Below are 13,930 nucleotides of genomic sequence, written 5' to 3'. Positions count from 1 at the left end.
TCAAATCATATGTATATTCATAGATTTGTGTTCTGGAAACAGAACAGAAGGTGTGATGCTAGAACTGTCACTGTGTTTGTTTTTTTTTTTTTTTTCTTGTCCTAAGATGGGGAAAGAATAGTGAGAATTTAAGAGGGAACCTTCATTTTTATCCCAAACAAATAACCTGATCCTCATTTTCATCTTAAATTAATTAATTTTATCGATACCATTTTCATTGTGTCCGATGTTACTTTTAATTGGGTCCAAATGTTCGATATAATACCCATGAATGGAAGACATAATTGAAAAATACATGATAATTTAAGGACCAAACTAAGAAAATATTTAGTATAGGGATCCAATTCAGATTTACGGATATTTTTTTTTCCAAATTAACACAATACCAAACATGAATCGAAGCAGGCCCCCACAGCAAATGTTTGATGGGAAACACTCCCCACGTGTGCATCAATGTTTGTGTCGGGTTTTTTTTTTGAAAAAAAAAAACTGTGAGTACAAGTGAGGAAAACAAATATCTATTTATTTATGATATTTACTTATTTGCTTAGTGTTTATATTCTTTACATTTTGGTTGCCAGAGACAAAAGGAGAAAATTAAATTTATATAAATTTAATATGTGTTTTTGTGTGATTGATTATAAGTGTTTTTTTTTTTATATATATACTAATTAATTTGAGATTTTAAAGATGGAGGCGGTGCATGTTAATATCAATATGGTTTGGCATATGACAAAAGGAAACTCTTCCTGCAAGTGCATAAAAGAAATGGGCTCAAATTATAAGGGAATCATCCATACAAACATCACACTTTCTTCACGCCATCACTCCTAACTTGAATCTTCTGATCTTACCGAACATAAATGAGACGAGATAAAATACTGTAAGAAATAGATGAGAGCATGCACACAAATTGAGCCTCATTATACTGCTCTCAATCCCATTTTGTGCCACACAAGACAGATTCTTGAGGACATTAAGGTTTGGATCCCTTAACCACGGTGACTGGACATGAAGCATTTGTCACCACATAGTAGCTAACACTCCCAAGCAAAACCCTGCAATCAGCATAGTTGAAAATGAGTGTTAATTTTAGTAATTTGATTGAGAACATATAGATGTCAGATTGGACGCGGTTCGACCCTGAATTTGAGAACATATAGATGTCAGATTGGACGCGGTTCGACCCTGAATTTGAATTTGATCTTATATGTTTTGGAAATCAACCCACTGGTCATTGGGTTAATTTATTTCAATATTTTTATTTAAAACAATGTTATTTTATTTTGAAAAAGAAAAACAAATTTATCCAAATTTAGTTAAGTTGGTGAAATTGACCCCCAACAAGTTTATCTAATCAATTGCTAAGCCGGGTTTAATTACTATAATGGAGTCAAGAAATTACTCTGCTTTATTTGTTTCCCTTCATTAGCTCGTGGATGATATTGAGAAGAAGTAGAGAGTAACAAGAGAATCCAGCATGATTGAGAAGAAGAGCAGCTAAACTTGACTCATCAAATTAAAACGAGGAAAGAATTCACAAATAAAGTAGTAAATAAGAAGAAAAATACCTCTTGATAGCACCTAAACCCCTACTTCCGATAACAAGAGAATCCAACTTGAGATCATCCACAGCATCAAGCAGCTTTTCCCTTGGATCCCCCCAGTAAACCTTTGCCACCACCTTAGCCTGCTACCCACACCATCATCAATATATATCATTTTCTAGCAGGAGATTATAAAGAGAACGTACAGATCAAAAGATCATGCATACCCCTTTGGTCTTTGAAACTGTATCAAGAATGTCAAGTACTTCAGGATCATGAGTAAGCCCATATTGCTTTGAGTAATTAATCTCCCTGAATTCCTCAAGTGGCACTAAAGCTGAACTCATCATCCCCAACAACAACAAAAAAGACATGAGCTTCATAAATAATAAAAATAAAATAAGAATGTACACCAGTGTGCATGATCCTGAATCTTCAGGGCATGAAATAGTGGTGAAATCTAGAAAAATACTTACGCGATCCATTTTCCTCGAAAAGCTGCTTCCTGGTATGATCAGCTTTAGGAGGCTGAACTTGGATTAGAATAACTCGGTCTCCCTCATCTATCAAATTCTCCGCTGCCCAACGGAGGGCTGCCTTGCTTGTCGGAGAGTAGTCCATGCCAATACCAAACGTACGTGCTTTTCCCATCTCTAAAATGCTCTCTTTCTCTGAAAGATATTGTTGGAGTTGCTGTATTTATTGAATGCTGGATGGTCACAATCTAAGCTACATGAAATTCCCTTTGGCCTTTGATTATTTATTTATAGAGCTGGAGGGGATGTTCTTGAAGCCACTAGTAGCTTTATTATTTCTTGATAAGACTTTATTCTTTCTTGATAAGACTTTGATCATAGAAAATAGGTTTTGGATAAAGAGGGGGGAATTTAGCGTCATTAAAGGTTGCTACAGTACTGCCCGTAGTCTTCAAAGAGGTTTTCCCCGCCCTTATATTTATTGCCATGCCAAGAATAAATTTATCTTCCAAAATTATATTCAATTAAGGTGGTTTATATTCACAAGTCATGTCATGTTTGTGGTATTAAACTAAGTTATGAGAGATAAAATCTCCATTTTCAAAAGAACAAGGAGTGTTTTTTATATATAAAAACTCTTCAATAAAGATCAATGACCTGTATTTGATTACAACATAGAAATAAATTTAATTTTAATATGAAAAAGTTAGTCTAGGATACCGCTTAATCAGAGAACTAAAAACATAAATATATAAAAAATAATATTGAAAATAATAACTTAAATTGTCAGTCTTTAGCTTTGTTTCTAAAACTTACTAAATCAAGTTTTATAAATCTCTTAATTACTAGCTACTTATATTAGCTACTTATATGATCTACTTGTAAAATTAATTAATTAAAATACATGTAATCCAATCCTATGTTAATTAAAAAGAAAGACACCTAAATGACGAAGCTATGAGCTGAATTCAAGTCGTATATGCTCTTATAATTAAAACAATTTAGAATGTCTACTAGTAATTGATTTGTTTTAAGATACATAGTGTCTTCGTCATGTTTCCATTAAAAAAAAATGAGTTATTTCTTTTTCTTTTTTTTTTCAATTTACGTGGGTGTCCGGGCTAGCTTACGTGCACCACGACTAATCCCACGGTCCACTGGACATCCTGCAAGCCTCAGTGAACAGGTTAGGCACCGCGGGGGTGACAGGCGTACCACACAGCAAGGAGCCAGTAGAACCAGGAAGGACACCACTCGCCAGCCCCACTTTCACTGGGACTCGAACCAAAGTTTGAAAGAAAGCAAGCAACGCCTTACGCCACTGAGCTACAAGTTGATTGGTAAATGAGTTATTTCACTGTTGGAGAGAATAAAAGGGGCGATTACGTGCTGGTCTTCAAGGTAATAAGATGGCGTCAACTTTCCTCTGTTCCCAGCACCCACTGCACAGATCATCTTCCTCTTGCCCCTTTAAAGATAAGCATAAATAAATAAAATACATAATGGAATTTGAGTTGTAAAACACAAAGCAGTGGAATTCGTCTTAATAAATAAAAAAAATACAGGAAATGGTCTCTCACTATATTCAAATCGGATGCTTATGCTACACTACTGTTGGCTGGATACATTAAAACATTTCAACGCAAAATAAAAATTTAATTTAAAAAAAAATATAAAAAACAAACAGTTTCTAGAACTTCGCAATAAATAAAAAGGTTTCAACTTTTTCAAATACTTAATTTACTACTAACTAACGTAGCAATCTTAACCATTTGGATCTTATGAAAATACTTGATTTACTACTAACTAAAAAATACACCGACTTTTTTTTACAAAAAGAAGAACATACAAAAATGCCCCAGAAAATTAAATAGAATTGCTTGTTTTTTATATGCTTTCTAAATTGTTTTTTTACATTTGAAAAACATTAAACTAATATTTTTTCAGGTTTTTTTATGATTTTAATATATTGATATACAAAATAAATAAAAAAACCTAACAAAACATCACTTTAATATATTTTTAATTAAAAATACTTTTTAAAAAACACAAAATACTCGCTTACTATGTAAATTCATTTTAAGTTAATTTAATTTCAAACCCATTAATTAAATCTCATTTAATTTCTAATCAATTCCTTATAACACACAAATATAAAACAAGAAGGGAAATAAGCGAATGGAACTACAAAATGGATTAAAAAGATTTGAGCAATCAGCTCAAATCCGAATCCAGGAAAGAAATTCTTCATCATTCGAATAATTTGAATGCAAATGATCTATCCAAAACCCAATTAAAGAAAAAAAGTGTTCTTGGTACAGGAATAATTAAAGACAGAAAGTTACTCGTAGTGTACGAACTCTTATACAAAAATGGCTTGACTGTTGAAAAAAAAAAGTTTCATCACATTACAGAAAATATTAGAACATCAAAGTTAATGGCTTCAAGCAATACAATCTGCTGGAAATTAAAATCCAGCTGCTATCTTTTTGCGCCTGTCTCCATCAAGAAATCCCAGTAAAATTTACTATACAAATAGTTGTTTGTTCTCGTGAGGGATCCAAAGCCACCAAACCTGCAGCGCAGCTAACCTTTTATGGCTGCTAGGTGGAGTAGCATGTTGGTTGCCATTTAGGTTTGGTGAGCTGTGGAGTCATAATCCTTGGCATCCAAGCATTCACTCACCTTCAATATTAGAACTGCTGTACTGTCCCTTAATTCTTACTCTTCAAATATTTCACGTTAGTGTTATTGAAACTCGACAGATATTATGGGTTGATTCACGATTTGATTAAATTTATAGAAAAATACCCAGAAAAAATCTGATTTTATTAAAAAAATCAACAATATTAAGATTTTATGAGAATAAGATTAATCTCAATTTATAAAAATTAATTTATTTAACCTCTTGTTATAAAACTCTGCTTAATCTAACGAGTTAAATTTTAATTTTGTATTTGTTAATTTAGAATTTGACTAGACTAAGTTAATAAAAATTAATAATTTTTTTAAAATAAAATTGTTTCATGATTTAAAAAAATATAATTCATTAATATCAATACATTTGATTTAATTGAGTTGACCTTCAATAAAATTTTTTATATTTATGTTTGAACTGTTTAAATTTTTTTATTAAAACTAGAGTTAAAAAACTCAATTTAACATTATTATTTGATATAAGACTCAGATCATTAATTGGAATGATTAACTAGAGTTAAAGGAACAATCTAAAACGATATTATTTTTTAAAAAGTTATCAAATCAAACTCTTATTTAATCTTAACTAATTTTATGGGATCAACTCTCTAATCTCATTTGGCATGAAACTCAGTGCAGCTCCCTTAGATCTTGACCGCGTTTAAATAACATTAGTTAAATAAAAAAATGAAATTCCAAAAAAGACCTCAAGGATAAGTTGTGAAAAAAATAAAAAAATCTCACTCCTTGTGGGATGATAAAAGAAAAGCTTCTGTTGACACGGGGGCACAACCGTGACACACCAAAGGAGTCTCCAAATTTATAAGTCTCGCTTCCTCGATCTATCTCTCTATGCATCTGTGAGATATAGTTACAGAAAGAAAATGGAGAAGAAACTAGTGCCTTGTTTGGTAGTCTCTATTTTGATATTTTGCGGTGTGACCCATGTTAGATCAGATGCATCTGATCATCGTTACAAAGTAGGAGAGGATGTCCCTCTTTATGTCAACAAGGTTGGACCCTTTCACAATCCCAGGTAATCCAATTTTCTTCAATTTTGGAATTCAATTCTTGCAGTTTTAATGTTGTAAATTCATGGGGTTCCTTCAAGTTTGAGGCTTTTTTTATGATCTGGGAAGATGGGCTTTGAGGGATTTGGATTGGAAATGAAATTGTGAAGTTGAGTTTTGGAGAATTTGATTTTAGCATTTAAGGTTCTGATTCTGAAGAAACCCCCTTTTTTTTGCTCTTATTGTGTTTGTTTCTTTGATTTTCGTGGATCTAAACTAATGTGGAACTGGATCGGTGATTTGGTGTCCTGTAAAGGAAGATTAAATATTGGAACTTGAACATGGTAAAGAGATGAGTTGGTTACTAATGAAGTTGGGAATCTCGTATGGCTTAATGATTATACTTGGTGTTGATTAAGTGGGCCATCTTATGCTGAGGTTAGTGGCATTTTGGAAATGAAATGGTTTGATTTGGATAGAGAAATCTGTAAGCAGGAAGAAGCAGTCAATAGAAGACTGGAACAATGTCTAGAGATTCAGGAGGCGTTTCTTTCTCTTGTGGTTTCTTGTGAGCTAGAAAATTTCAGGTATTTTAGAGAATTTTCACTTTTATTTCGGGGATGCTGAACTTGGATCTACATTCTCAGATCTTTTCAGCAATGAGAAAACCATCATTCTTATGTAAAATTATTTTAGTCTAAATTCATTCGTGTCGTGCGTATCTTGCTTGGATTTAGAAGTCTTGGCTGGTAGCAGATTGGATTAGTTTGAATTAGATAGGAAACTTGTTTAGTGCTTGAGTCATTCTCAATCTTTTGTTATTATATTGAGATTTTAACAGTTCCTCTATAAATATCATAATATTTTCCCTAGTCATGATTATCTGATGTTATCTCATTCTAACAGTGAAACATACCGCTATTTCGATCTTCCTTTCTGTTCATCAGGTATGTGTCAATCTTTATTATTATTCCAGCTCTCAATGCTTCTGTTTCTACTGTGGAAGTTTACTGATGATGTTTAATACAGGTCCAACAAAGGACAAGAAGGAAGCCCTTGGTGAAGTGTTAAATGGTGATCGTCTAGTCACTGCCCCATACAAACTTGACTTTTTAAATGACAAGGACTCTGAAATTGCATGCAGAAAGAGGTTGACAAAGGAGCAAGTTGCTCAGTTCCGAGAAGTTGTTTCTAAGGACTACTACTTCCAAATGTATTATGACGACTTGCCCATTTGGGGTTTCTTAGGGAAAGTTGACAAGGAAGGAAAAAATGACCCAAGCGAATACAAATATTACCTCTTTAAACATCTTCACTTTACCATCTTTTACAACAAGGATCGTGTCATTGAGATCACTGCACAATCTGATCTTAACAATGTTGTGGACCTGACTGAAGATAAGGAAGTTGATGTGGAGTTTATGTACTCAGTTAAATGGAAGGAAACAGAAATTCCATTTGAGAAAAGGATGGAGAAGTATTCGCAGTCTTCTTCACTTCCTCATCACTTGGAAATTCATTGGTTTTCCATTATTAACTCATGTGTGACAGTTCTCCTCTTGACTGGTTTTCTTGCCACAATTCTCATGCGAGTCCTGAAGAACGATTTTGTCAAGTAAGAAGGACATGTCAATGACTAAGTTATTAAAACATGTCTGCTTATGCTGCTTAAACTGTCATTTTCTTGCTTTCTGATTCCCCATGTGTAATAGGTATGCTCATGATGAGGAGTCAGCTGAAGACCAAGAAGAGACTGGGTGGAAGTACATCCATGGCGATGTATTTAGATATCCAAAGTATAAGTCTTTGCTTGCAGCAGCAGTTGGCTCTGGCACCCAGCTGTTTACCCTGTACGTTCAACTTCACAGCTGTGCTTTTGTTGGTTTTGTCTCAAATCCATTTTTTTCAATTATTCTGTTTCTTAGCAGTCTGCTAACTTTGCTTACATATGTGCATTGGCAGCACAATTTTCCTTTTCATGCTTGCACTAGTTGGTGTCTTTTATCCCTACAATCGTGGAGCTCTATTTACTGCACTGGTTGTCCTATATGCTCTGACAGCCGGGATTGCAGGCTACACGGCAGCCTCTTTCTTTTGCCAACTGGAAGGAACAAATTGGGTTAGTGGTTTTTTAATTCCTATTTTACTGCCTTGGCATGTATCATTCCCGGGCATGTCCTTGACACTTGTTATGGCTGTATTTTTTTTTAAGTTTAATGTCTTCTGATTCAATTTCAGTACACATGCTTAATGGAATTTACAATGTTTCTTTAGAATGTGTGTGTTTTGGGATAAATGTTTTGTGAAATTTGGTTTAAGCATTGCCATAGGGGGTAAAAATGACCTAATGCTTGCAAACTGTTTTCCCCATTCATCATATCTGAACCAACTGGATGCTATAAAAGCAAGCTTTCCTAGAGAAAGAAAAGAGTGGACTTGAAAGTTGATGGTGTGCAGCCTGAAAGTTTGCATTAAATTTCAGATGTGATTTTTAGAAGTCTTTAAAAATGAGATCAACACTTCAGAGTCACTTTTAGATATATCAGTTTACATGCGCTGAAACTAAGTAATGCTAGACACGGATATGACTGCAATTCATTATTTTATGTTGGTTGTCTTTCTGAAAACTAGCACCTTCTGCATTCATTTGTTTAAAATGATATTGATGGTAATTAGTCATTGTTGTAATGATGTTTTTTTTTTGTTTGTTTGCATTGGGATCGTTGGTCCTTGTAGTTCTTTTCTGTATTATTGCAACATTTCTAGCTCTACTTTAGAAACTACCATTCAAATTTCAAGACATTATCCTTGACAGATTTGTAATTTTGTTGTTGCAGGTCAGGAACTTGTTGCTAACTGGAGCCCTGTTTTGTGGTCCTCTGTTTCTCACCTTTTGCTTTCTTAATACCGTTGCAATTGCATATAGTGCCACTGCAGCATTGCCATTTGGAACAATAGTGGTGATATTTCTTATATGGGCTCTGGTAACAACACCATTGCTGGTACTGGGTGGGATTGCAGGGAAGAATAGCAAGGCTGAGTTTCAGGCTCCTGTCCGCACCACTAAATATCCCAGAGAGATTCCTCAGTTGCCTTGGTATCGGAAAACACTTCCTCAGATGGCCATGGCAGGATTCTTGCCTTTCAGTGCAATCTATATTGAACTTTACTACATATTTGCCAGTGTTTGGGGTCACAGGATCTACACCATATACAGCATCTTGTTCATTGTCTTCATCATTCTGTTGATTGTCACTGCTTTTATAACAGTGGCCTTGACATATTTCCAACTTGCCGCTGAAGACCATGAGTGGTGGTGGAGGTATGTTTTACTATTAGATTGATATAAAGTTGACACCGTGAAGGTTATTTATTCATTTCCAATCATTATTTTCTCAAAAAATATACACGCTCAGCCACAGAAAAAACATTCTTTAATGTTTTTTTTCTAAATTTGAGTCAAATTTTGGAATATTTTTAATTATGTTTCTCACTCCTGAGATCTAAATTGCTGGAAATATGCAAAAGCCATAACGTGAATTTTGGCTTTATGCCCTCTCCAAGCTTGCTTCCTTTTATCCTCAGCATGGACTTGTATTTTCTGTAAGATGTCATGCTTTAAAACGATACTTGATTGCCTGATACTTGTTTCTAGACACTCACTTTTATATATTTGGTGTTTCATAGGTCTTTCCTCTGTGGTGGATCAACTGGCCTGTTCATTTATGGCTATTGCTTGTATTACTACTATGCCAGATCAGATATGTCCGGCTTCATGCAAACCTCATTTTTCTTTGGCTACATGGCCTGCGTTTGTTACGGTTTCTTCCTCATGCTTGGAACCATTGGTTTCCGTGCTTCGTTGTTCTTTGTCCGCCACATCTACCGCTCAATCAAGTGCGAGTAGGAAGTCATATGGTCTTCCTTATGTTCAGTGAGTAGGCTGCCTTCCTTTCTTTGAATACACTTAATTGAAGGCAACTCTGCGTGTTTGTATTGATGAAGGTGGTCTTATAATGTGCCATGTTACAGGAGAAGCCACAGTTGGCTGGGAAAACTTGTTCTGGGATTGCAGGAGCTTTATGCTACTCTTGGAGGAGGATGGCAGGTTCCATGGAGGACTTTTGTAATAATCTTTTTTTATATAGGAGAGGAACATGTAGGGCTTTAGAATGCTGTTAAAGAATTTGCAGTGCTTCAATGTGAGATAATCCATCATTTTGAATGTATTTTATCACTGTTAGAAGCCTTTAGAGTTTGTGTTACTGGTAGCAGTACTTCGAAAATTCTTTAACAGCAATTTATTATAGTTGCAAAATATATGTTCTGTCATTTATTATCAGAGGCTGGACTAGAAAACTTGAGTTTGAGGATCGTCTGTTTTGTCTTTTGTTCTAGGGGAAACATGACTGTTCATTTTTCTAATTTCACTATTTTTGTTTCAATTTAATGATCCAAATTATCTGAGAAAAAAAAATCAAGGTAGCATCTGGATGCCATCAAAAGAGATGAATTAAGGTCGTGGAGACTGAGAGGACATGTCATGTAGATGGAACCATAACAGGACAGTAACAAGAAGCCCAGGATGACAGAAGTTAGGCCGAATTAGGGTTACACAAACTTTAAAATTTTATTTTATTTCTCAATTAATAAGCCTGCTAAAGAAGTTTGGAGTGCTCTTTATAGGTTAGAAAAATCGATATGGACTAGGAAACAAAAGTCGGAATCCTTATATACAAAGAAAAATAGCATAAAATCTTAAATATATAATAAAAACAAAATATTTAGAAAAAATAACAAAATTAGCCTACCATTGATAAGTGACCCAAAGACTTTGCATATGAAAACTGCTGCTTGTAGAATTATTTGGAGAAATCTGGGTTTGATTTAACGGGTCAAGTATTTTGTTATTGTAGTTTTAAATTATTATTCTAATTACTGCTGCTTGTAGAATTATTTGGAGAAATCTGGGTTTGATTTAACGGGACAAATATTTTGTTATTGTAGTTTTAAATTATTGTTCTAATTTAGTATGTTCAAGTTTTTTCTGGAGTCTAAACTTGTTTCATTACATTATAAAAATATATATTATATCATTTAAATGGTATATTTTAGCTACATTCTCAAATAACTTATCAGAAACTTTAATCTCTCGAAATCAATTGCATTAAAATGTCTTTTTTATTTAGAAATTATAAAAATTTATATTAAAATTGTTATCACTAATACGCAGTAATCATAAAAGAATCATTTGCAACCTACTCTAAAAAAATGATGTCACTGTCAAAAGACTACAATGATAGATAGATATTATCAAACAAGTTGCATTAATCATCAACAACATGATGGAACTCATATGTTGCCACCATTAATGCTATAATTTATGGTTAAGGTGTCTCATCATTCATACCTATAAATAAAGATACAAATTAGAGATCAAAATGAGAAAGAATGTGTGTCAAGCTAAAGATGTGAAAAATATAAGAAAGAATGAGTTGTCAAGAGTAGTAGGTAATGGTTGTGATTGCAGCACTGTAAAGAGGGCAAAGATTGAGGTTAAGAGTTGTAAAGAGTGGATAATTCCTCCTCCTCTATTGTTGCAAATCTTGTTCTCTCCCTATATAATAAATAACTTCTCTCATGGATGTAGGCGATTTGCCTAATCATGTTAAATATAGTGTCAGTATGCTTAATTTTCAACGGGCAACTATCAGAATATCATCAGTTGAAATTCTCAATAATTTATTTTAAAACTAAACATAATTATTTTATATTTTTGCAAACTTTTCAACATAAATCTCTCAAGATTGTCAATTTTCTTCCATTATTACAATTCTCTTTTGCCTATTTTGGTAGGATAAAGACTTTTGATATTATGTTAATGAAAGCTTAGGTCAAAGTAACATATCACCATTTGATGGCGATTGAGGCAAATAGATTATCTTTTTCTTGGAGATATCTATATAAAGATTATTTAATCACTTTGTAGAAACTTAAATTTGTTTTTAACACGTTAAATCTCTTATTATTATAGTTTTAATTTGTTATCTTAATATGATATGATCAAGTTTTCTTTTAGATCTAAACATGTTTCATATCTTAGATGTTTAGGGCAAGTCCTCAAATAATTTATTAATATTTTTAATTTTAAAAAAATTTTGAACTTGAAATCTTGTTTTGAAACAATAAGATTTTATTTTTAAATAAAAAATAATTCTTTTATATTTTTGCAAACTTTTCAACATAAATTTCTCAAGATTGTCAATTTTCTTTAGTTATTGTTGTTCTTTTTTGCCTATTTTAGTAAGATAAAGACTTTGATATTATGTTAATAAATGTTTTGGTCAAAGGGACATATCACCATTTAATAGATATTAGATGGGGTATGGCAATTAAAGCAAGCCTTTTCTTTTCTTTTCTTTTTCATTGGTTTTCTTGGCTAACTAGCCCTATTTTATCATGCACATTTTAACAGAAGAAGTATGGTTGGCTCCAAGGCCAACAAAAACATTGCAATAAGATTTAAACATAACACCAACTTAAAATTATTTGTTATTTAGGAAATTAGAAACAAGATAAAAAAAAACCTAAGCAAATATAATTGCTTATTACAACATTTCGGTTTTGCTATTAGATTTGAATTTAATTGATTATTTTTAATATTTTATTCAAATTTAATAATAAATTTAATAATATATCATTGATAAAAGATTCAAGTCCCATGTTATTAACGGGTTATCTTTATTATTTTATTCAAATCTAATAATATATTATTAATTAATTATATAAATTTCAAATTATAAATTTAACGAGTTGAATCACTTCATAATTCAAACTATAATTTTAAAAAATAAAAAGATGTTATTTTGTTATATTAAAAATAAAAACCGGTTTAAAATAAAACATGTCTCAAATCAAATTCTAGTTCGGTAAATTATTGAATTAACTTGTTAAATAGAGTTTTATAACTATATTTAACACTATTCATCAAATAGTTGAATAGGTACGGGGTAAATTATAAATTGATAGCAGTTTTGACTAATAAATAGCCATCACAGGACATGGATTATGATTCAAATAAAAATAAAAACAGATTAGAAATTAAAAGACTAAATCAAACCTCTTCAAATAACTACTAACAAGGTCGCTTGCATTCTTAACTCACAAAGTTATTTCTTTTGACCTGATCTCCATGCTTCAACTGCATGGCAAATAGCCATGGCAACCACACCATGGAAATGATAACATATCAAAGTGAAAGCAATGTACCACAGAAGCTAACACAGACCTTAGAATTAACCACAAGTAGATGGCTTGACAATTTTGATATTTAGGGTTGTTGGGTTGTGAAGTTGTAATCCTTGGCATCCAAACAATCACTCGCCTTTGAAGTTTGGAGTGTTCCTTTCATTTCACTCCTTTCAAGTCTATATTGAGATCTAATCTAAGTGAAGTCAACCTTTTTCTTCATATTCGAAGGATATAGTTTATTGCATGTATTGGAAAGATGGGCCTAGTTTTATTTTAATTTAAATTGATCACATGTACTTACAAGTCAATGTAACTAGATTATTTACTAACATTATTCTGCGGTTAAATCAGTTTTTTAACAAAAATAAATAAATTATTCAAGTGTTAATAATATGTTTTCTAATAAAATTTTTTTGATTATAAACTCAAAATAATATATATATATATATATATATATATATATATATAATGGATGATAATTTTTTTAAAAAAATATTGAGATTACAACATCTTAAATTGACTCGAGATAACTTATTAAATTTATGACCTAGATCATCAAACCCGACAATCCTATCGAAAGAAATTCAAAGTAAATTATAAAAGTTAATTCCTACTCAATCTAATATTAAAAGGTAAAAATAAAAAATAAAAAATTAAATTAAAAACAAATACATAAGTAAACTCAGGTTAACCTGCCAAACTCACAATTTGAGTCATAAGATAAGATAACTTCATAAAAAGAAAACCAAAAAATTAAAAAAATTAATTTCCAATCAAATCTATCTCGAAGGATGAAATTGAAATAAATTATTAAAAAAAACTAAGTCAACATCAACAAATCTATAAAAGTTGTTACTTGAATTATAAGATTAAAATACATTCATTAAAAAATTATGAAACTCTATTTCTAACAGATCCAATGTACAAGGTTAAAATCAAGAAAAATAAA

The 13,930-nt window shown here is 32.1% G+C and overlaps 2 protein-coding genes across 4 annotated transcripts; one reads left to right on the top strand and one right to left on the bottom strand.

Annotated features, from left to right (window-relative positions):
* Positions 1 to 749: 749 nt before the first annotated feature.
* LOC105135284 (universal stress protein A-like protein) lies at positions 750 to 2,324 on the bottom strand. 2 transcript variants are annotated; one of them, XM_011040106.1, is made up of 5 exons: positions 2,024 to 2,324; positions 1,775 to 1,884; positions 1,572 to 1,690; positions 964 to 1,058; positions 750 to 927 (listed from the first exon to the last, which is right to left on the bottom strand). In XM_011040106.1, exons 1-4 carry the CDS (start codon positions 2,196 to 2,198, stop codon positions 977 to 979), a joined length of 486 nt encoding a protein of 161 aa, XP_011038408.1. In that variant the 5' UTR covers positions 2,199 to 2,324; the 3' UTR covers positions 750 to 927; positions 964 to 976. The 2 variants fall into 2 exon arrangements, with proteins under 2 accessions (XP_011038408.1, XP_011038407.1); XM_011040105.1 differs by having other exon boundaries at positions 750 to 1,058.
* Positions 2,325 to 5,505: 3,181 nt separating this feature from the next.
* On the top strand, positions 5,506 to 10,120 carry LOC105135282 (transmembrane 9 superfamily member 4). 2 transcript variants are annotated; one of them, XM_011040103.1, is made up of 8 exons: positions 5,506 to 5,756; positions 6,637 to 6,677; positions 6,760 to 7,345; positions 7,443 to 7,580; positions 7,693 to 7,849; positions 8,568 to 9,052; positions 9,418 to 9,668; positions 9,763 to 10,120. In XM_011040103.1, exons 1-7 carry the CDS (start codon positions 5,605 to 5,607, stop codon positions 9,635 to 9,637), a joined length of 1,779 nt encoding a protein of 592 aa, XP_011038405.1. In that variant the 5' UTR covers positions 5,506 to 5,604; the 3' UTR covers positions 9,638 to 9,668; positions 9,763 to 10,120. The 2 variants fall into 2 exon arrangements, with proteins under 2 accessions (XP_011038405.1, XP_011038404.1); XM_011040102.1 differs by having other exon boundaries at positions 5,507 to 5,756; positions 9,418 to 9,664.
* Positions 10,121 to 13,930: the final 3,810 nt, after the last annotated feature.

This window comes from Populus euphratica, unplaced genomic scaffold (genome assembly GCF_000495115.2).
Source record: "Populus euphratica unplaced genomic scaffold, PopEup_1.0 scaffold72.1, whole genome shotgun sequence".
NCBI classification, from domain to species: Eukaryota; Viridiplantae; Streptophyta; class Magnoliopsida; order Malpighiales; family Salicaceae; genus Populus; species Populus euphratica.
The sequence above is the reverse complement of the archived record's forward strand: the minus strand, read 5'-3'. Positions and strand labels throughout refer to the sequence as shown.

Excerpts from the sequence above, each read along its gene's own strand:
- LOC105135284 (XM_011040105.1), bottom strand. The coding sequence starts at position 2,198 with ATGGGAAAAGCACGTACGTTTGGTATTGGCATGGACTACTCTCCGACA. Across the intron at positions 1,885-2,023 it reads TTTCGAGGAAAATGGATCGC|CTTTAGTGCCACTTGAGGAA; the intron begins GTAAGTATTTTT and ends TGATGAGTTCAG. Across the intron at positions 1,691-1,774 it reads CAGTTTCAAAGACCAAAGGG|GCTAAGGTGGTGGCAAAGGT; the intron begins GTATGCATGATC and ends TGTGGGTAGCAG.
- LOC105135282 (XM_011040103.1), top strand. The coding sequence starts at position 5,605 with ATGGAGAAGAAACTAGTGCCTTGTTTGGTAGTCTCTATTTTGATATTT. Across the intron at positions 7,850-8,567 it reads AACTGGAAGGAACAAATTGG|GTCAGGAACTTGTTGCTAAC; the intron begins GTTAGTGGTTTT and ends TTGTTGTTGCAG. Across the intron at positions 9,053-9,417 it reads GACCATGAGTGGTGGTGGAG|GTCTTTCCTCTGTGGTGGAT; the intron begins GTATGTTTTACT and ends GGTGTTTCATAG.